The following is a 23,557-nucleotide window of genomic DNA, read 5'->3' as shown; positions in this document are numbered from 1 at the left end:
CCCCATTCCCGCTGATTAGCAGGGTCCTGGAAAAGATAAAGACAGACAAGTCCCGGGTCCTTCTGATCGACCCAGCATGGCCCAGGCAGCATTGGTACGGGACCCTCACGGGCCTGGCGGTCGCCCCACCATGGCCGTTGCCGTCCTGCCCGGACCTACTCTTCCAGAACCAGGGCCACCTCCTCCACCCCAACCTAGCGGCACTCCACCTCACGACGTGGCTGCTCAACGGTTAGGCCGGGAGGAAAGGACATGGTCGGAAGGGGTTGAATGCGTCCTCTTAGAAAGCAGGCGACCCTCCACGCGCCGAGCCTACTTGGCAAAGTGGTCTCGGTTTTACAGATGTGTGGATGAGCGGAGCGTTTCCCCAGTGGCTGCCCTGATCCAGCTGATTCTGAACTACCTCCTTCACCATAAAGCCCAGGGGCTGGCACCCTCATCAGTCAAGGTGCACCTGGCAGCCATATCAGCCTTCTACCCAGTGGTGCAGTGCCACACGGTATTCTCCCATGCTATGACTGGCTGATTCCTTAAGGGGTTGGATTGTCTCTTCCCATATGTTTAGGCCCCCAGTTCCGCAGTGGGACCTAAACCTGTGTTGACCCGCCTCATGGGCCCCCGGTTTGAGCCACTAGCTACGTGCTCCTGGTCGTACCTCTTGTGGAAGGTAGCCTTCCTGGTGGCGATCACATTGGCTAGGAGGGTCTCAGAACTCAGGGCCCTGACCTCCAAGCCCCCGTTCACGGTGTTCCATAAGGATAAGGTCCAGCTCCGACCACATCCTTTGTTCCTCCGGGAGGTGGTCTCCGCCTATCACATGGGTCAGGACATTTTTCTGCTGGTTCTCTGCCCCAAGCCCCATACATCCAGTGAGGAACGCCGCCTCAACACGCTGGATGTGAGATGGGCTCTAGCTTTTTACCTGGAGCGGACTAAGCTGTTCAGAACGTCCTCGCAGCTGTTCGTCGACTTGGCCAAGCGCATGAAGGGTAGGCCGATCTCCACTCAGCGGCTCTCCAACTGGATCACCTAGTCCATCCGTACCTGTTATGACCTGGCGGGAATCCCTCCACCACCAATTGTGAGGGCACCCTTGACTAGGGCGCAGGCCTCATCGGCTGCCTTTTTAGCCCATGTCCCCACGTTCACCTCGCATTATGCAATCATCTCCCAGACCAGGGAGGACACCGGGTTCGGCAGGGCCATACTCTGTCCCGAGAGTTTGTGAACTCCTACCCACCTCCAATAGATATAGCTTGGAATCACCTATTGTGGAATACACGTGAGCAATCACTCGAAGAAGAAAATACAGTTACCTTTTCCGTAACTGGTGTTCTTCGAGATGTGTTGCTCATGTCTATTCCACATCCCGCCCTCCTTCCCCTCTGTCGAAGTTGTGTGGCAAGAAGGAACTGAGGATGGGGGGAGCGTGCAGCGCCCCTTATACCGCGCCATGGAGGCGCCACTCCAGGGGTCGCTGGGGCGCTCCCCTACGGATACTGCTAGGGGAAAAACTTCCAGCACCGGTGCACGTGGCGAGCACGCACACCTATTGTGGAATAGACACGAGCAACACATCTCAAACACCAGTTACGGAAAAGGTAACTATCTTTTATCCAGTCAGGCCTCAAGAAACCAACACTTGACCCTAAAGATCCTGTTTTAGAGCTGTCAGCCACTCAGCTGTAGGATACCTGTTCCACAGAGTCTGCCCTGGGAACAGACACCCCCCATTCTGGGACCCTAGAGGGAAGTACTTCCTCTCCAGAGACACTCTCACTATTCTATACCATAGAATCGCAGAAATTTTGGGCTGGAAGGGATCTTAAGAAGTTATCATGTCTAGCCTCCTGTTCTGTGGCAGGACCAGGTAACCTAAACCATCCCTGAGTGGTGTTTTGTTCAGCCTGTTTTTAAAAACCTCTAGTGATGGGGATTCCACAGCCTTCCTAGGAAACATATTCCAGATCTTAACTATCCTTATAGCTAGAAAGTTTTTTCCTAATATCTAGCCTATATCTCTCTTGCTACATAAAAAGCCCATTACTACTTGCCCTACCTTCAGTGGACATGGAGAACAGTTGACCACCATCCTCTTTATACCAGCCCTTAATATATTTGAAGACTGTTATCTGGTTCCCCCTCAGTCTTCTTTTTTCAAGATTATACATGCCCAGTTTTTTTAACCTTTCCTCATCGGTCAGGTTTTCTAAACCTTTTTATCATTTTTGTTGCTCCCCTCTGGACTCTCTCCAATTTGTTCACATCTTTCCTAAAGCGTGGTGGCCAGAATTGGACACAGGACTCCAGCTGAGGCCTCACCAGTGCCGAGCAGAGCAGGATAATCACCTTTCGTGCCTTTCACATGACACTCCTATTAATGCGCGTCAGAATTATATTCGCCTTTTTCACAGCTGTATCACATTGTTGACTCATATTCAATTTGTGGTCACTATAATTCCCAGATCACTTTCAGCAGTACTACCGCCTACCCAGTTATTCCCCATTTTGTAGTTTTGTATTTGATTTTTACTTCCAAAGTGAACTTTGCACTTACCTTTATTGAATTTCTTCTTCAATACTGACCAATTCTCCCAGTCCTTGCAACCCTTCTAACTTAGTGTCATCTTCAGATTTTATAAGTGTACTCTCCTCTCTTTTATCCAAATCATTAATGAAAATATTTAATAATACCGGACTCAGGAATGACCTCTGTGGGATTAGATATGCCGTCCCCTTTTGACAGAGAACCGTTGATAACTACTCTTTGAGTACTGTCTTTCAACCAGTTGTGCACCAACCTTATAGTGATTTCATTTAGACCACATTTCCCTGGTTTGCTTATGAGAATATCATGTGGGACTGTGTCAAAAGCCCTACTGACATTAAGATATATCACATCTGCTGCTTGCCCCCATCCACTTTACCAGTAACCCTGTCAAAGTGGAAATGAGGTTGGTTTGGCATAATTTGTTCTTGACAAATTCATGCTGACTATTCCTTATAATCTGTTATCCTCTAGATGCTGATGAATTGATGTAGATTGTTTAATAATTTGTTCCACGTATCTTTCCAGATATTAAAGTTAGGCTGACTGATCTATAATTCCCTAGGTCCTCTTTATTCCCCTTTCTCCAGTTTTCTGGGACCTCACCTATCTTCCAGGAGTTCTCAAAGATAATTTATAATGGTTCTGAGATTTCCTTAAGTAACCTAGGATGAATTTAATCAGGCCCTGCTGACTTGAATACGTTTAACTATTCTTTAACCTGCTTTTCCTTGCTTTGGCTTGTGTTTCTTCCTCCTTATTAATATTAATTGTGTTGAGTATCTGGTCACCATTAACCTTTTAGTGAAGACTGAAGCAAAACTGACATTAAACATAACAACCTTTTTGATGTCATCAGTTATTAGCTCTCCTTCCCCTCTAAGTAGAGGACCTACACTTTCCTTCATCTTTTTCTTGCTTCTAATGCATTTATAGAACCTCTTCTAGTAGCATGTCCCTTGCTAGATATAACTCATTTTGTGCTTTTCTGATTTTGTACCTACATGCTTGTGTTGTTCTTTTGTACTCCTCCTTAGCAATTTGTCCATACTTCTCCTTTTTTGTAGGATTCCTTTTTGAATTTTAGGTCATTGGCCTCTTACTATTCTTCCTATTTTTCCTTTGCATTGATATAGTTTGCAGTTGTCCTTTAATATTGTCTTCTTGAGAAACTTCCAGCTCTGGATATATGGCAGTGTATATATGTGTGGCTGGTGGGATTAGAGCCACAGCTCCAGCACCTGTGGAGGGAACAGAGCTCAGTAGCAAGTGCTGTGGGTAGGAGGGGGGTCTCCTCTCAAGATTGCATTTCCTTGCTGTGGTTGGAGTTTCAGGCTGGACAGTGCAGAGATGAAGGGGGTATGGATTTGGACCAGGCAGGTTTCACACTTCCTATTAAGAAGGAGTTCCTGTAATAATGTGTTTGTGACTGAGGCTACATCTACACTACAGGGGGGAGTCGATTTAAGATACGCAAATTCAGCTACGTGAATAGCGTAGCTAAATTCGACATATCGCAGCTGACTTACCCCGCTGTGAGGACCGCGGCAAAATCGACCTCCGCGGCTTCCTGTCGACGGCGCTTACTCCCACCTCCGCTGGTGGAGTAAGAGCGTCGATTAGGGGATCGATTGTCGCGTCCCGACGGGACGCGATAAATCGATCCCCGAGAGGTCGATTTCTACCCGCCGATTCAGGCGGGTAGTGTAGACCTAGCCTGAGAGAAGGAGGTCTGGAAAGGGGTTTACTATAACTCTGAGTAACTTGTGTTCATGTTTAATGGGTTATGGGCTGGCTGGGTTTATCTCCTGCTGCTGCAGACTCTCGCACCCCTCTCTTGAAAGAGGAATTGCATGGAAGAAAATTCGTAACACCGAGGCCATAATTTTGAAGAGTGGCCTTTTGTTGTAGATGCTCTGTTTTTGATACCTACCTTGAGACACGTGGGATGTTGGACACTCAAAAACTGAGGCACCCCAAATCAATAGCTTCTTTTAAGAATGATGGCCTTAACCATTAAAATGCTGGTTAATCTCCAAGTGAACATCCCCTTAGGGATTGGCCATTTTCCTAATGTTTGTGGGGGAGAGGAGTGCTGGAGAGGAGGGAGGGGTTGGTTCTTGGTGCTGGGAAACTGGGTAGATAGAGACTCTTGAGAGGAACAATCCCCTCTGTCACTACTCTCTGCACACCCCATATGACTCTTACTTCAGCCTGTCCTTCCTGACATAATCCAACTCTCCATGATGCTAACTTACTCCCTCAGGCCAGGAACCAGCCTGGGTTATATCAAAAGTTCAGGCAAGGAAGAACTGACATGGAACTAGCAATGTACAAGAGCAGAGAAGAAAGGCAGCAAGGAGGCAAGCAGACAGAGTGAGGCTGGCATCCCAGTGGAGGGGGGCTTTTAATATTGCTTGAAGGGAAGTGTGAGGGTTGGTGGTTTGGTAGTTGTTGCCTAGGGAAGGGATCATGTTGGTTGAGTGGAAGGGGTGAAATGCCTGCTGTGTGGTGTGAGAACAGGGGAGAGGAAATAAGAGAGTTTACTTATCTCTGCTCCCTCAGTAAAGTGCAGTAAAAACAAATATATTCATATTTTGTGCTCTGGAGGTTCAAGCAAAATCCCCAGTTATATTTTTGGCTTAGACAATATTTGTCTTTCTTTCAAAGCTTGGTTTTAAAAAAAAAGCCTTAAGGAATAGTAATTAGTATTTAAATGTACTAGAATGATTTGCACCAAGATCCAGCTCCACTCTTGTCTGGCTCGGCGACCACAGAGAGGAAGCATGCTTCTTGAGATCTCCTCTGTTGTGACTGCTCCGGACCTTTCGTTTGTGACTCCCTACCAGACCAAGCTGCTGGCAGGTCCCTGACTGCTGCTAAAATGTTAAATGAAGAACAGGAGTACTTGTGGCACCTTAGAGACTAACAAATTTATTAGAGCATAAGCTTTCGTGGACTACAGCCCACTTCTTCGGATGCATCCGAAGAAGTGGGCTGTAGTCCACGAAAGCTTATGCTCTAATAAATTTGTTAGTCTCTAAGGTGCCACAAGTACTCCTGTTCTTCTTTTTGCGGATATAGACTAACACGGCTGCTACTCTGAAACCTGTCAAAATGTTAAATGACATTCTCAAGGGAGGGAGAGGGGAAATGGATTGATATGATCCCAAGCTAATGTTTGCTCTGCCACTTGAACCCAAACTTCTCCAGGTTGGAGGGGAAGGAGTGGTCAGATCATGGGTTTATAACTACACATCCAAATAGTCTTTATATTTAATTAATATTTACTATTTTTTTCCTGGGAACTTCCTTGGGGGTTTCAGAACGCAGATAAAATCATTGATAGTGAAAACTTGCTGTAAACTCTTATTTCCTTCTCACACAGACCAATCCTTGGCTGTAGCAGACAGGCACACAGTAACTTTAAGCTACCTTTGTGCTTCTTTGATCTTACGTCAGCTATGCACCAGTTGGTACTCCTTTGCTCTACTGTACAGTGACTGCCAATGTCCCCAGAGGACAGCCTATTATGGTAACCAGGGATCACCAGCGTGCAGGGAAGCCCAGCCATGCCCCATTTCCTCTGACTTCATCCAATATACCGGCCCATGGGAGGAGCAGGAAGGACATAAGAGCTATTATTTGATATCAGTGGGATTACTCATTTAAAATTAAGTATGTGTTTATGTGCTTTGCTGGTCAAGTCCAGAGCAGATACAAATATGCAGGACTGAGCCCTAGATCTCCTCAAAGACTCTTAAATAAAATAAATATGAAGTTTCTAGACAAAGCCATTTTAATCATTGTGGCGTTACCAGCAACAGTCAAAGAATTTTCTAAAATTTCTCCTAATTTTTTTAAAGACCCTGGTCTCAGAAACATCTTATCTAAACCCCTTCAAATTTGCTCAACCCCAAAATAATCCTTCTCTGACTACAGACCATAGATGAGGAATTTCAAGCAGAAAGGACAGTGAGGAAATTACAGGGATGTGATCAAAATTGGGTTTATATTAGCAAGCTAGTTAGAACTCCAGCTACCATAGGGAATGTCTATATCGAGTCCATAATAGTGACTTTCATAGCACTCCTGTAGAGATAGGCATTAGCCCTCTGCTAACCTATATTTTGTGGCTCCATAGCCTCTTCTCTAGAACAGCTAATTACTTTTTGTTTATTAAATAAACCTAGTTTTTACATGATTTTATGGTTGAAGTTTTACATGCACAGACATCAAGCAATTCAAAGCTATGATTCCTGTGGCAAACATAATCAATTTAAAAATAACACTTCTGTCTGAAATTTGTTACCTATCGCAGTTATAGTTTACACCTGAGATCACTAAAACTAAAAGAGATTAGAAAAGTAATATTTTCCTCCAGTTGGTTTATGCAGAGCGTTTAACAGCACTTTGTGAATGATTATTTTCACTGTTTTCCCTGTGCAGTCACTCAGTTCATGTGAGTCTTTACACTGCAACAGGGGGAGGAATGTTTTTTAAATGTAGGAAAATACGATAGTAAAACCAGGAGGATTTGCAGAGAGGCAGGTGTAATGCCCAAAACTACTTTTAACTTTGTGTTAATTGACTAGAGGGGAGGCGTTCAAGGCACAAATGGCAGCTAGGTCCCTAGTCCAAATGGCAGTTAGGCGTCTATATCCCATTGACTTTCAGTTGGAGTTAGGTGCCTAACTGCCATTTGTGCCTTTGAAAATCTCCCCCTCTATTCCAGTTGATGGTGTCTCTATAACTTGGCTCCATTGTAGAGGGGCCAAATCCTAGACCCATCAGTGTGGGGAGGCGACTCAGATAGCCATGAGGAGGTAGGCATGGAGGCTCTTCCAGTTCTTAACCAGGATGAAGGAGGACAATTGAGCTGGGAGGTGTCCTATTTCCTTCTGAGAAAGAAGAGGGAAGGGAGAGAGCTTCTGCTGGGGAGCAGAAGTCCTCTAGAGGTTAAATTGTTTTGTCATGAAATGTGTATTTTTGAGATTCTTTTAGTTGCTTTCACAGTGTGTGTGTTTGCCCTACAGCAAAAGGATTGGTGTGTCCTGTAATACAAGGGAGTAGAGAGACTAATAAAGTTTGGCCTGTGGCCACACAGAGGATAACTTTGAACTTGTGCTGAATACTTTTGTGGAATATTTGATGCAAGCAGAGGGGAAGCTCCAGGAGAATGTACTAAGTTCTTATAGTGCAAATTGCTCTTATTTTCCTACAGTTCTTAATTCTGCCCCTTTTCCCACCTGCACAATCTTTCAGTTATATTGATAGAGAAACACCTTGTCAGGCCACAGCAGAGAACACAGAATAAAATCCTTGAGTAAGCGTGCCTCATGGACTCTTGTGGGGCCAGATTTTGAAGTGCTCAGAACGTAATACTTTCCATTGTGATATTTCAGATTTTCAAAAGACTCACTTATTTTTGGCATCTAAACAAGAGCTGAGTGCTTCTGAAAATCTGGTCCTCATTGGACAGTAGAATAAAACTCATGGGGGTAACTGTAACATCACATTGACATGTTGATAAATAGGGGATGGTATGTACATATTCAGCATGTGGCAGTATGTAATGTTTTAACGTGCATTAAGTAACAATGGTCTTAATTCTGCTTCTTGGGTGTGCCTGTTTTTAAACCCTGTGCTATACAGTATTGCATGTAGCAACACTTCCTTTAGTCCAAACAGATTACTGTTAAGTCAATGAGTCACCTGCAGTTATTTCCCCATGTGTATAGCATTTTATTTTCTAATGAACCATATGGAACTCCTGGGGGAATTCTGCACCAATTTTGCTGAAATTAACATGCGTGCAGAATTTCCTTTCTCCCACAGAAATGGGCTGCAGTGCTGTTGGCCTCCACTAGAGACTGCATAAAAGACACTGCCGGGGGAGGGACCTAGAGGATTCCTGGCAGCTGTAATTCCCAGCATGCCCTGAGGAAAGAAGATGGCAGCATGCAGGAAACTCCATACAAGCCTGGGACCAAGCATCAGGCTGTTTCTCCCTCAGGATCCCTGGGCTTTGGGGGTGAGAGGGGGGAGTGTCTGGGCTGGGGAGACCATGGCTGGGCTCTGGGAGAGAGGGGGTGGGTGTCTGGATTCTGGGGGGTAGGAGGTGTGGGTATCTGGGCCAGAGGGGTCCATAACTGGGCTTGGGGGGGCACCGTGGCTGGGCTTGGGGGGGGGGGGAGTGTTGTGGGTGTCTGGCCCCCCCGGCTGGGCTCTGGGCACGGGGAAGGGAGCAGTGAAACAGGAACTGGGTTGTCATAGGGGTTTCTTTAACTCTCTAATTTTGGGGGAAATTTTGTATTGTTACAGACATACTTGCTGACAGGTATTTTGAAATAAATTACCAAAATAATTGAAACGGGTGTGATTATGTAGTGTTATTTTGACAAATAAAATGTGCATAATTTTGCATAATTTTAAAATATTGTGCTCAGAATTTTTATTTTTTTGGCACATACTTTTTATTGTTTTGGTGCAGAATGCCCCCAGGAGTAATATGGTTTGGAATAATGTAAACTATAATTTTTCTAAGGCTACTTGGCATGTTTGCTTAGTTATTACAGTTTGGTTTTCCATGCAAAATTCTGTATTTAAAACTACACTGGAAAATACTACTAGAAAATACTATATTGTACTAGAAAATATTATATTGAAAGTAAACCTGCATTGGTGGGGGTCAGAACAGCTGATCTAATGGGACTTTTAGCTCTCTAATTTCTGATTCTTTGTAAGCCCATGCTACAGAACCATAGAACTGAAGTCTGCAAAATCTGGTGTGAATCTCTATTGCAATATACTGTCTATAGACCAAGGGATCACTAGCAAGATTTTAGCCAGTCCCTAAAGAGAACTAAATGAGATTTACATGGCATGGCACTTTTGGTTTTACGAGCTACTTTTTGCAATTAGCATTTAATTTTAGGTCAATAATTGCAAATGATTATTGAAAAAAATATTTATATTGGTCTCATGGGTCCCAACCAAACAACTGGGGCTGAACAACCTTGAACTCCGGGGGTTGTTTAAAATCCAAGCCCAGATCTGGAATCTTCAGATGGCCACTATCTTTATAATGGAACAGACCAGTTCCTCAGATACAATCACACCTAGACTTTGGGGTGTTGCAAATGTAGATCTGAATTTTGCAATGTGAATTCTTTTTGCCTCTTGTTTAAATTGCTGCGAGCATTAATTGCCCCATCTGAATATAACCCCCATATTTGGACTTCATCGGGGACCAGATCAGAAGGATAGTTAGAAACCAGAAAGTGACAAAGTTATTGAGAAAACAGAAGGAATTAGTCAAGTATCTGTGCATCAAATCAGCTAATTTAAGTCTTCTCAAGGTAGCAGTGTTAACTTACACATTAATGAAAGCCAGCAGAATAATTTGTAATGAATTTATTCAATGAGTTTTCCCACTTTTTCTGCTCATAAATTGTCTGCTAACAGATTGTTATTCAAAATAATTTGTTGAGTAGATTCTGTGCATAATTCTTGATCTATAACTCATTTGTGAGACTTTATTTTGAAATTTTGATTGGAGCTTTGATTCATCACATAAATCACATTATACATTTCTGTTCCTTAATTGGATGAGTGCAACTATTAGAAACAGGTTTCGAGGGATTACTTTTGATTTATTGACTGACTGAATATGAATTTTTCACAAATATTCTACAATATTTTGCTTAAAGTTCACTGCATGGTGCTGTTCACTAGAATATTTGCAGAAAGCAAACAGCAAAAGGCTCATCAATGTTGACAAAATGTATGTGCCCAGCTCTCAGGTTAACCCTGAACTAAACTTTTACTTTGCCTGGTTTCTGCCTAACACTGTATCTGTCATAGAACATTTTAAATGCAGCAAAAATATTCCCACAGTTTGGACAGGGATTTGCTGTCTGGTCATATGCAGAAAGAGAAAAAGTAGACCCCATAGCATACTTGCTTCCAAAACAGACTGCACCCATACTCAACGCCATCCTATACAGAAGTGCACAGGATTGAGGTGCCTCTGAAGAGCAGAATAAGGAATCACTCTGCATCTAAACAACGCTGCTCTGCTCAAAATGGAGACTTTCAAACATTGTCTGTAATGCCAAAGCATCAGAAATGGATCCTTTATCATCTTCTGTAATTTACACATACTTGAGTTTTGGTGCTCAGGAGATGACTGCATGAGATACACAGTTGCACATGTAAGATCAGAAATGATTTCTTGGCTTGAAATTAGAAATTTAAGAGCCACAGAAGTTATAATTTATGGCCTCAATCCTGAGAGATGTTGAGTACCTCCTTCAAGATACTGTGCGTGCCCTCAACTTCCACGGAAGATGCTGAGCACCTTGCAGGATCAGATCCTTTGAACACTGACACTGCATAGAGACTATTTCTCTTTTGTTTTTTTCGTAAGATGCTTATGTCACCTCTTACCCTATGTGTTTGATCCTTTTCTCCGTCATGCAGTTGACAAGAATGTGAGCATTTTCCTTCTGAAGAAGAGGGAGGATTAATAATTATTTTGGTTTTTGTTCCTGCAGGCAAGTGAAAACCGGCGGCTCTTAAATGCTCTGAAAACCTTGTTGGACGACTTCCGTTCTGAGCTCCGGGATGATGAACGAGAGCGACGTGGGCTCCAGCAACAGTATGCCACAGACAAGGCAGCTTGGGAGGTGGAATGGACGGAGCTGAAGTGTCGTCTGGAGCAGGTACTGTACCCAAGATCAGTGCCAAAAGACAGGTGACTTTTTATTTAAAAAGAACAGGAGTACTTGTGGCACCTTAGAGACTAACAAATTTATTAGAGCATAAGCTTTCGTGGATGCATCCGAAGAAGTGGGCTGTAGTCCACGAAAGCTTATGCTCTAATAAATTTGTTAGTCTCTAAGGTGCCACAAGTACTCCTGTTCTTTTTGCGGATACAGACTAACACGGCTGCTACTCTGAAACTTTTTATTTAAAGGCCTGAGTCCCAAGCTGGTTTGGAGCTAAGTGAAAGTAATTGATGAGAATTGGTTTTAATCACTTGCTGGAATAAGAAGTCCATGAGAGTCACATAAGAGATCATATTTATTTATTTTAGGCCAGTTTCCTGCAGCCTACCTCACCTGAGTAGTGCCTTACTCCATGGGTAGCCCCATCGACTTCACTTACATCAGGGTGACTATTAATGGAGTAAGCTACTATTCAGTGTGATCAAGGGTAGAGGAATCTGGCCCTTTATTTTATTATAAGAATGGGTTGGTAATTGCTCAGCAAAGGGGTGTGTGGGTGTCTGTATCTGATTGGTGTATGGATAAGAAAACGTTTCTTGATATTCTGGTGTTTCCCTAATAATTCCTCATTTGCTCAAGTAAATAGGCCATGATGCTAGGTCAGTGCCTCAGAATGGTACATCAATAACTGCTCTACTAGATGCTTTTTGACAAGAAAACAGTCCATTAATAATAAACCATCAGATCAGTAGGTTAATGTTTAAACCAGCAAGTCAGAGCCACTGGATGATGCTGTATTGTGTCCAGTTGAAGGGGATGCTTTGTCTGCCTGTTGTTGTAGGCTATTATTAGAATTATATATATCAATTCATGGGCCTGGTGCTGCAGTGCTCTGTACTGCTGATCACAGGAGATGCTCTGCTTTCTGTGGTGGTATAAAAACAAGCTAGCAGAAAACCACTAGGATTCATTTCTGAATCTGATGGACTAAAGTATTAGTGTATGGCATTGAAGGGGCAAAATTGAGTGTTCAGGTCCTGTCAGAAAGATTTGTAGCTTTGTATCATCTGTAGAAGGATGTTTAGCTTTAAATCATCTGTAGAAAGCAGATACAATACAAAATATTCACTAAACAGATGACACATTTTGGAGGATTTACTGTACATCAGAGCACTGTCAAGAGACTGAATCTGACTCACAGCATTCAGACCTGAACACTTCTTTCCCAGTTTGTGTGCTAGAGGCTTTTCTCTCAGAGTACGAGAGTAGATTTTATTTATATGTAGTGGAATTGAAATCAGTTTTCTGATCAAATGCTTATAAGTGTACACAAATATTCTGATAATTGATTGTTTTTAAAAAAACACCCTTGATGGCAATTTTTCTTAAATTAACCTTTAAATGGGAGTAAAGAACAAAACATAAGAAAAGAGGAAAATTGCAGTTGTTAGCATGGAGTTTGTGTGCGTTCATGTTTTTGTGGATGTGTACGTTTGCCATTCAGATAGAAAAATAGTCAGCACCATGATTGGCATTAGTGGGTGGAGGAGTGTTGCTCACTACATACTGGCAGGAAAAAATAGATTTCAGTCTTTAGCACCCTCCAAACTAGTGGTTATATCAGGCTCAGTAATATCCCTCTAGCTATCTTTATCATTGTGAGTCTTGCCCACATGCTCAGGGTTTAGCTGATCGCCATATTTGGGGTCGGGAAGAAATTTTCCTCCAGGGCAGATTGGCAGAGGCTCTGGGGGGTTTTCGCCTTCCTCTGCAGCATGGGGCCCGGGTCACTTGCTGGAGGATTCTCTGCACCTTGAAGTCTTTAAATCACGATTTGAGGACTTCAGTAGCTCAGACATAGGTTAGGGGTTTGATACAGGAGTGGGTGGGTTAGATTCTGTGGCCTGCATTGTGCAGGAAGTCTGACTAGACGATCATAATGGTCCCTTCTGACCTTAAAGTCTATGATTCTATGATTGTGTGATCCTACCGGTAATATTTCCTGTCACATGGCAGTTGTTGGGTGGTGGTTGGTTCTTCTCCCCCCCCCCCCCCCCCAAATCAATGCAAAGAATAAAATTGATCAGCATGTAACACATGGAGATCATCTCTTACCAATATCCGAGTGATATCTGCACATCATGACAAAGACAAGTCCACTAATGAAATGTCAATAAAGATACCACATAAATCATCAGAATGTCAATTATGATAGTCCCAACAATCATCCCACTGCGATATTACATGTGTACTCACAACCACAAGGAAGACAGAAATAACAAAACATAACACTAGCTGTTCAAAAACCAAAACATTCTAGGTAGGTTCATTCTCAAAATCAGTGGGAGAGGAACTGGTGAATGACTTATGCAATGACAGCTTTGAGTAGTTGCAGTAACATCATTTCATATTCTGTGAAAACGTGGAATAATAAAAACTTTAATCAATCAACCAGGTCAGTCACGTCAATCATGGTGCAACCTACTATGTCATGGTGATGGGAAGCACCATCTTACCTGTTATAAAGAATAGGGGTTACCATAAGGGGGAATGAGGAGTGCAGCTCCCCCACCTCTGGTAAAAGCAGAGGAAGAGCTTCCCCTTCTCTTCCTGGCTAGGGTTCCACACTAAGGATACTTCTACACTGGAGCTAGAGGTGTAATTCCCAGTTCAGGCAGACAAACCTGTGCTAGCTCTGATCAAGCTAGCGCACTAAAAATAACAGTAGAGCTGCAGTACCATGAGTTGCAGGACAGGCTAGTCCACCCACCCCATGTACAATCCTGTCTGAAACCCTAGGTACAGACTCAGGACAGCTAGCTGATCCCACTGCCTGTGCAGCCACTGTTACTTTTAGCTCCCTAGCGTCATCAGAGCTAGTGCAGGTATGTTTACCCAAGCTGAGAATTATTGCTCCAGCATAGACATACCCTAGGAAGTGCTCCCTCTCTTCCTGGGCAGATGTAGTGAGATCTGTTCCTCCTGGGACAATCTTCTTTAACCAGTGAGTGAGAGAACTATGAAGACACGCAACAATGAATAAAAGAATCGGTGCCTTCCTGGTTTCTCTTGCTCTTCTGACTACTATAGTTTACCTGTGAAGCAGTAAGTAAGATTAGAAAGAGTATTTTCCTTGAGATGTTCACCTGTTAATTTATGGTTACTGAAGCAAGTTTGAAATTTTGATGGCTGGGGATCCCTGTGTAGAGGTGGGGGAAGAAAACTCTCCTGGTAGAAAAGCACTACATGCCAGCCATGGTAATATACCTGCTGCTTTTGAGTACAACAGGAAGATTTAATAGAATGCACATTAAAAATGAAAGCCTTGACCTACAGGATTGTGAGTGTGTCTTACTTTTCAGGAAGGCCCTTGGGCTTTGGTTTTAAGATAATGAAAGAGAATGATGGGCCTTAAGATGGGCCAACCAAAGATCTTGCTTTTCTGGGCATTTAGAAGAGCTTGGAGTTTGGGAGATATCAGTATAACAGCCAAACCCTGCTTTGTGTTGCACAGGTGCACTTGGGGCAGAGAAGCTGCAGGACAACTCTTCCTCCTTCAGGTTCATTTCTGCAGTGTGGGGAAGACAAGCTGTGCTCTTTTGGTTCTCCAAAACCAAGGAATTGTGGTCTGATAGCTTTGGAGGTGTTGTCTGGTCACCAGCTTCCCTGCTCATAATCTGAAGTGTATTGTAGACTCTACAGGAGTTGCATGACACTCCCTTTTTAGAGCACATCCCTCTCTCCCACTGAGCTATCCTACCTTTCACAGGCAAGATGGCATAGGGACCTCCCATTTGTTTGGCACCAGGCCAGTCCGCCATGCCTTCTTTTGTTCATCCAAGGCGAAGATTTTGCTCTAAGATATATAGGCAACAAGTGTTACGAGGAGAATGAGATAGAGAGAGAATGTGTCTTGCTAAGGTTTGCTTTTTGTCCTGTAATTTCCTAAACAGAAGAATAAATTTACTTACAAAGGATGATGATGATGCAAACTCCACACATTAGAAGAAGATTGCAAAAGCAAGGGGCTTGCTTTTTGGCCTGCATTTGATGTTTCAGTGCTGCAGGACATCTTGAGAATTAGTACTGGTCTCTGGCAAGTCTCAACAGCATAACACGCTAGCCACAGCTATTGCATGTTGTGACATTATTCCCCTAGGTTTTAACAAAGTTGTAGGGTTGAGATTGCACTCTAGCAGCCAGCACCTGGGGCTTCTGTTGTAGGATGGAAAATTTGAAGATGTGTTAATGTCCCTTGAAGGGGACCTCTAAATATTTCAAAACTCTGTCCTAAATGACCCATTATTAGGCTAAGAGATAAAGAAACCACATAAAAGTTACTTCACCTGACTCTTTAGGTTCCCTGACTGTATTGGCTGACCCAGGCTTTGCATAAAACCCTAACATGCATAATTCTGTGGTGTGACAGCTACCAAGTAAACCCAGCAGGAGCTAACAGGTAACCCATAGTCTTCCAAGGGAGATCAAACAATAGTAAAAACAATCCTCCACCCCCGCCCCACTCCACCCCTGCACCCGGAAAAATCCCATTACACGCAATGCCATATCCTGCACTAAAATGACTTGGCCGACCCTCAGTGGGCTGGCTGCAGTGGTAGTTGTGACTCCTCAATCTGCTGTCTGCTGTGGCATCAAGTGGAACTGGAGCCATTTGGACACACATTTGACAGTTGTAACCAAAAATAAGAAGCTTTTTCTTTGTTATTTACATTATGAGCTTGGAAATTGGCAACATTTGCTACATCTTTCTCAGTTAATGAAGTGAGTACATTTTTGAGCTAAATTTTGGAAATCCTTTCTGGGCGTGCACCAGGATGTGGGGGGGGGGGGGGAGGAAGAGAACAAATTGGCTTCTCTTGAAGCCTTATGTCCACCTGAGTGGCTAAACTGCACTGGAGAATTTGGCCAGTGATGCCTGTCTAAGTTATAATGCCATCCAGCGCTCCCCCAGGAGCAGTGTAGCTCTGCACCACCCAAGACTAGACAGTGCCTAATATGCATGATTGAGTATTATGTTTGCAGCTCACCTTTAGCCATCACTAGATATCGGGGTGAGCGAGGAGCTTATTCAAGGAAGACAAAAACTTGGAGAGAGATAGAAATAAAAACAGTCAACTAAGGGGCACAAGACCATGCTTGTAAATGTTCATTTCGGGTATAAAGGTGAATGGAACATCATTGCCATCAGAATGAGTATAGGGAGAGAGGTAGCTGGATTTAATCTACTCTATGTAGATACTGTATTTCTAATGGGCCTGTTGCTCTGTTATCTTGATGATGTGAAAGAATGAGAAGCTTTTGAGGCTGACACATTTGTGCTAAAATGAAATTAATGCATAGCACGTTTTTACTTCAGACTTTTTCTGTAGTTATTTATTTAGGATGGGATTTTAAAAAGTGCTGCTCCCCATATTTCCTATCTAGTAACTTATACAGTTCTTGTTGCAGTGGAATCTGAGCCCTTCAGAATCATTAATGGATTTTATCGTCCCAACACTCCTGTGTTCGGTAGATATTATCCTCATTTTATAGAGAGGAAATTGAGGCACCAGATATATGATGTGAGTTGCCTAAGGTCACCTAGGAATTCTGTGGCAGAGTTGCATATTCATCCCAGATCGCCTGAGTTCAATTTCATTACCCTATCTGCCAGCTAGATCATCCTAACTTTCAGAGTATGTCTACGCTGGAGCTAGAAGGTGAAATTTCGAGCTTGAGGAAACATAGCTGCACTATCTCCAGTTGAGCTAGCATGCTAAAAATAGACATGTACCAGTGGTCTCGGATGGGATCATACTCAGGGCGGCTAGCCCATTCCACCACTTGCATTGCCATAGCTATGAGTCTATATTTAGCATAATAGCTCAATCAGAGAAAGCACAGGTATGTCTCTTTGAGCTGAGAATTACACCTTTCAGCTCCGGTGTAAACGTACCCTAACTCTGGTCCCATTCAAGTCAAGGGAAGTTTGATCATTGACCAGTAAGAGCCAAGTTAGACAAATGCTGAGGGCTTTTGAAATTTCAGCTTTATTGTTTTACTCTCTGTTTTTAGGAACCCCCTCTTAGAAGTTTGACATTTCTACCCTTTCTGTTTTAATTTTTTCATTTGGCAAACATTACTTTTTCTCCTATGTTGAAGAGAGCTAAACCTGGCACCTGTGTTTCTGGTTGTTCATCAACAACTTCAGCTTATTGAGGTAAATTCTGCCAGTGTGATCCCTTTGTAGTCAGACCTCAATTCAGTAGGCTTTCACAGGTATAAATGGGTGTAAAAAAAGACCCAGTGTCTGTAAGATCCCGATACATGTGTGTCTGGGCACAGTATCATCAGATGTTGTCAGCACAGGGCTAGAAATAATACAGTACTTGTTAGCTAACTGCTGCAGAGACAGCCTAGGCAGTGGGACACATTGTTTATCGTGGACATTGCTAAGATTAGCTATTTGTGTGTTTGCTTTTTAAATAAGAGGATCAGAGAAGTGAAAGGTAGAAGAGATCGATTAGGTCTATTTGTCACTCCCAGTGTCCAATGCAGGATTGTTCCCTAGAGCTCACAGTAGTACAGTTTTAAATTACTCAAGGGATGGGATTTCCACCATTCCCTTTGGGAGACTGTTTCATAGTCTTTAGGCATCACTGTTGGGCAACTTACCCTGAGATTCAGCATGCATTTCCTGTTGCTCAGACAGGTATTTCGAACTGCACATATTTCCCAGGAATAACTGTTTTAAAGTGTTGTTGTCTTCTTTCACAGAAGGTGTGCTTTTCCCAACAGATAGGTCTCCTGTGTGTATTCAGAGTAATTGTTTCTTGCTTTAGAGACAAAAATGAGTTTTCACTTATTTTTACTCCTGTTTGCCTGCAGATCCAAGGGAGAAGCGCCTGAATCGATTCTGGTTCACACATCATTGACAGAGTTGTTAATGAAGTTCCAGTTTCAGGGCCAAATTCTTCCCTTCATTACATGCATAGAAACCCAATAGAACACAATGGGCCAGATCCTCTGGTCCAGCTAAGCTGTCTTCAGCACAAACTGAAGGAGAGCGGAGGGAGGCAGTGTTAGGTAACTTTTAGTGGGGCAGACTGAAAGTAAGACCCCAGTCCTAGTTTAAAGGCTGCTCAAAGGATCACTCCAAATGCCAGAGATTACTGAGGCCTGGGGATGCCCCAGCTACACCCTTTTGTCCTGATGCTTTCCCCTTCACCAGGAGCCATGAGTAAGGGTGGGATAAGAGCCTCTGTGTGCTACCTCAAGATGACTTTGTACAGAGGGACTCCCAGGGGACAAATCCAGTGGCTTTAGGGGCTGCTTTGCACTGATGCAGCCTTGCAAAGCCGCCCAAGCATAGCTGAGGACCGGCCCATTGTGCTTACACAGGTATTGTGATGAAGTCAGAATTAGGCCCTGTGTTACCTTTATTGCCAGTGATATGCACAAGCCAGAAAGAGCCAGTGTGACTGTCAGATCCCAGGATGGGTTTGCAGAACTGGCATTTAGGAAAATTATCTTTTTATTGGTAAACTGAACAGACTGGATCTGGAAACTGTTAACATTAAAAACAAGGAGTCCTCACAGTACCATTATTTTCATTACTTTTCCTAAGCAAAACTGCATTTTAAGGTTAGTGATACTTTGGGTGTGAAAACATTAACAGTATCACTTTATAATTACATTCTTTGTCTAGCACAAGCTTTACCTGGGAAATAAGAATAACTAACAGCTTCTCATTTTATTGGCAGCTGGAAGGGAAGAATGAAAAAGCCCAGGGGGAAACTGTCCTGACCACTGATTCAAAGGGAGCTTTTAAGAGGGAGAGAGAGGAGCACAAGAAATTGCTGGCTGACAGTCACAGCTTGGTGATGGACCTACGATGGCAACTCCAGCACAGTGAGAAGAATTGGAACAGGGAAAAGACGGAACTTCAGGATAGATTGGACAGAGACCGGCGAGAGTGGGAGCGACAAAAGAAGGAATTGCTAAGGAGGATAGAACAGGTAAGAGGGCATTGGCTGATCAGGTGACTAGCTGAATATGCTAATTGATACATATTATCCAAATTCAGATCACGGTCAAGAAACTTTATTAAGAAACTGCACAGGAATAAGTTGGGTTCTTTGCCACATCGATGTTTCTCATAATATGCAATGATAAAAATACAGTGGGGAGAGGGTGAGGGGACGGGAAGGGAAACACAGTATCTTGCATGGATTATTAGCATCCGAGAAAGCAGTTCCAAGTTAATGGTCATTTCCTTCCTCGTTCCATTTACCAAACGCATGCACAATCACATTGATTGTCTCCATCCGAAACCTTTTATGCATCTTTTTTTCTTGCTGAAAATCTAAATCCGACAGTTAGGGTTAGTCTAGGGGGTTGCCACCCGTCCGGTTTTCGGCTTGTGTGTCCAGGCGCCACTTGACGAGCCCTGATGTTTGGCTTTTGTGATCTGGGGAGGAAGAGGCAGAGAAGGGGGCAGGGCCTGGGAAAGAAGCAGAGCAGGTGCGTGGTCTGGGGGTACAGTTACCAGCCCTTAGAAAGGTGGCAACCCTATCTTAGTCAAGATTTGGCAGATCTTTCACTGCCCAGAAAATCTGACCATCCATAAATTCACCACCAAAGATGCAGCAGCTATGACAGTTCAGTCTCAATTTGAATTATTCCCTCTAGTAAAGTAATGCACATGATGATGCTGAAGAAGCCAGTCTGATAACAGCTAAGTAGCTACAGTAAGGCCAAATATTCAAATGCTGCTTCTGATACTGCTTATACGCAGTTTTTGCCCATCCCATTTCTGTTACACATTTGGCAATTGTACATCTAACTACTCAGTTTTCATGCCCAAATGCTCAGGAGACACTGATTTGAACGTTTGACATCAAGTAGACATAATGGCATTATTATTTGTCTGGAAAAGACGCACAGACAGACTCACACATGCAAGTTGAATAGGAAAAGGTAAAATACAGTTTTTGGCTGACCATTGTTACGATCAAAATTATGCATCAGAAGAACAGAAAACAATTGAAATTCTGAGTTTGCATTTTACCAGTTACTTTCTGTCTATGGGACATCAAAAGCTGAATTGCACCAGATTAGTATGTGCTCTTTAAGTAGCAGTTACTCTTGGGTGTTATACAAATTAGCTTTTCGTGTTAAATTGGTGAAAGTCTGGTGTTCTTCATAACCAGTTTATGAAAAGGGTACATTTTCTGTATTGCACTCTCCCACCTTAGGTGCTTCAGTGAGGAGCTAAAGAAGACCCACTAGGCAATACATATTGTGGGTTAAAGAGTACTCCTAATTTATTCCAGGGTGTTTGAACACGGAGAATTCAGGAAAAATCCGACACTATTGATAATTCTTGAAACCATCACAGAATCACAGAATATCAGGGTTGGAAGGGACCTCAGGAGGTCATCTAGTCCAACCCCCTACTCAAAGCAGGACCAATCCCCAACTAAATCATCCCAGCCAAGGCTTTGTCAAGCCTGACCTGAAAAACCTCTAAGGAAGGAGATTCCACCACCTCCCTAGGTAACCCATTCCATCCATCACTACATGTGGGAGAAGACCGGGCTTGCAAAAGGGGCTATCTGGGCAAGAAGAAAGGAGGGCAGACATAGAGAGCTGTGCAGACAGAGGAAAAAATCTGAAACTGATTCAACCTCTCTCTCTTCATTTATAATAATAATAAATAACATTCTGCATTTCTTTATCATCTTGTAGCCTAGGATCTTTGAAGGTGCTTTGCAAACATTAATGAATTAGGCTGCACAACACCCTCTAATTTAGGTAAATATTATAATGTCTGTTTTTCAGATGTGGCAACTAAGGCACGGGACCTACTTCCTGTGGCAGAATTGCTAATAGAAACCCCTTAACTCTCAGTTTTGTGGGGTGTTTTAACAGCTTAATCTTTCTCTGGTTTGACTGGACTGATGCTCTCCCATGGTGTCTAGAATGGCGTTCTAATGCGAAAACCTCTGATCTCCTCCCAAGGGTGTACTTGGTTCCCAAATAAAACAGGAAATTCATAGCTGTAAGAAAGTTTCCCTGTGTGTTAAAGGGACACGGGTGCAAACATTTGTTTACAGATGCTTCAGTACCTGTTTGGGTGTTTAGTTTGCTGTCCCTGTGAAGTTCGTTTTGTTTTGTACGCAATATCACCCTTGTGTCTGTTCAATACTCTGGGGGAAATTAACATTATTAGAAGCTGAAAATTAGGGGGAAAATAATTTTTAATGTTTCCTAGCCTTTAATTTTCTTTAAACCAGATGGAACCTATCTGTATCATCTTGAGTAGACTACTTACTAGCTCTCAATTCACTCTGAAACTGGTTCTTTTTGTTATTGTTCAGAAACAGAGTGAGAATTAGTTGTATATGTTGTGCAATAAAGTGTTTGTTTGCAGTATCACTGATAGATTCCAGTTTCAGTCTCAAATCACTAGAGAGGAAAGTAATATATTTTTCATTACTGTATAGAAAGAGTGTCAGTTTTCCAACCAGTGCTCTGGATTTGTGTTCTCAAATCCTTTCAATTATTAATTCTTAGAACTCCGGCATTTTCCAGACAGCCATAAATGCATAAGTGAATATTTAAGTGGATCTATATACAACACATAGCCAGCCTCCAAAGAATTAACTGAGTTTGTATGCATAATTTCTAGACTGCCATTTTTAAAAATGTCCTGGAATGGTAACGTGGATTCAGTTTCTCGACAGATTTTCCTATATTATGCATTACCACAGCAATGTTTTAAATGCATCTGTGTAAGAAATGTAGGGCCTAATCTAAAGTCCACTGTAGTAAATGAAAAGTCCTTATAGCATTTTAATTTACTCTAACACCAGTATTTGTGAAATTACTTGAGCAGTCACATGAAGGATATGTTTTAGATCTGTGTGATTTGCTAAGGAAACAATGTATACATTGCTCTCAGATCTGCTTGGACATGAAATTTGTCTTTCACCCAAAAAAGGAGATTAGAAATTCCCCTCCTTTTTCTCAACTGTAATGGCATAGGGCAGATCTTCACGAAAGATGTTGTCAGGTTTCTGTGACATATGGCTCTGAACATCCAAAAATAAAATCAACCTATTTCCAAAGGACCAAGCAGTCAAAAATAGCATTTTGAAAATATGGCTATCTGACCATATAAATTCACAAAGCCATCTATGTTTATGAGCAAGCATTTCCCCGTATGGCAGGAAACTACCAGAGATTTGCAGGCTTTTAGTTCAATATCCTTTCAGCTCTTAGTCATGTTCTGCTTTATATGGAAGCAATTAGCATATCTCTAAACCTTATCTTTACAGTGTTTTGCTCTGTACACTCAGTGTATGGGGAAAATACACAGAATGTATGCTTGAAAATAGAATCTAGAAGATAACAAAATCATATTTCCCAAGTTTCATACTCATGCTTTCTGCTTATCGGTCTTCATAGTTCCTACATAATACATGAGAGAGAGAGAGACATACAAATTATGAAATATTTTGTTTTGGATAGTTTATGGGAATATTACTCAGACATAAAAAGCTTGGTGACCTAATTCTTTTCACAGCTTTTAAATATTCGCTCTTCAACTTCATTGTCACTGTATTACCCTTTGGGACCTCATCCTGTATTATAATATCAAGCTTCATTTTGCCCTGATCACACCAACTAGCACCTAAAATTCTTAAACTAATTACGTTCAAAGTTGTTTTTCTTTGTAGGTATGAACATGAGCATTTCATCCCTCTTCACCCAGTGTGCATATGTGTATACATATCAACATTTCAACTGTTGCCAACATTTCAAAAAAGTGCCTAATTGGTTTGGTGCCAAAAGTTTTGGGTTCCCTGAGCCACCTTAAAGTGGAATGATTTTTAGATGTTGAGGTTTTAGCACTTTCTGAAAATCAGGCCCCTTTAAAGTATCTCAAGTTGGACACCCAAAATCACTAGTCACTTTTGAAAATTTAGACTAATATTTCTAATTTCCACAGAACCATAGAAATATAGGACTGGAAGGAAGTTCAAGAGGTCATCTAGTCCAGTGTTTCTCAACAACCAGTCCGTGGACCAGCGCCAGTCCCTGAAATCTCCCTGCCACAGTTTAGGAAAGTAGCAAGCCAGTGCCTGGTATCAAAAAGGTTGAGAAACGTTGGTCTAGTCCATCCCCCCATGCTGAGTCAGGATTAAGTATACCTAGACCATCCCTGACTGGTGCTTGTCTAACCTGTTCTTAAAAGCCTCCAATGATGAGG

At 42.6% G+C, this 23,557-nt stretch overlaps 1 protein-coding gene across 5 annotated transcripts in view; it reads left to right on the top strand.

Annotated features, from left to right (window-relative positions):
• The window catches only part of MTCL1 (microtubule crosslinking factor 1), a 196,429-nt gene that overhangs the window by 149,860 nt on the left and 23,012 nt on the right, over positions 1-23,557 (top strand). For all 5 annotated transcript variants that reach the window (XM_065585255.1, XM_065585257.1, XM_065585254.1 and 2 more), the window contains 2 exons: positions 11,107-11,274; positions 19,044-19,298. In XM_065585255.1, coding sequence (XP_065441327.1) covers positions 11,107-11,274; positions 19,044-19,298 — 423 coding nt within the window. The remainder of the gene's footprint in view (positions 1-11,106; positions 11,275-19,043; positions 19,299-23,557) is intronic.

The sequence above is a fragment of the Chrysemys picta genome, chromosome 2 (genome assembly GCF_011386835.1).
Source record: "Chrysemys picta bellii isolate R12L10 chromosome 2, ASM1138683v2, whole genome shotgun sequence".
NCBI lineage: Eukaryota > Metazoa > Chordata > Testudines > Emydidae > Chrysemys > Chrysemys picta.
The sequence above is the reverse complement of the archived record's forward strand: the minus strand, read 5'-3'. Positions and strand labels throughout refer to the sequence as shown.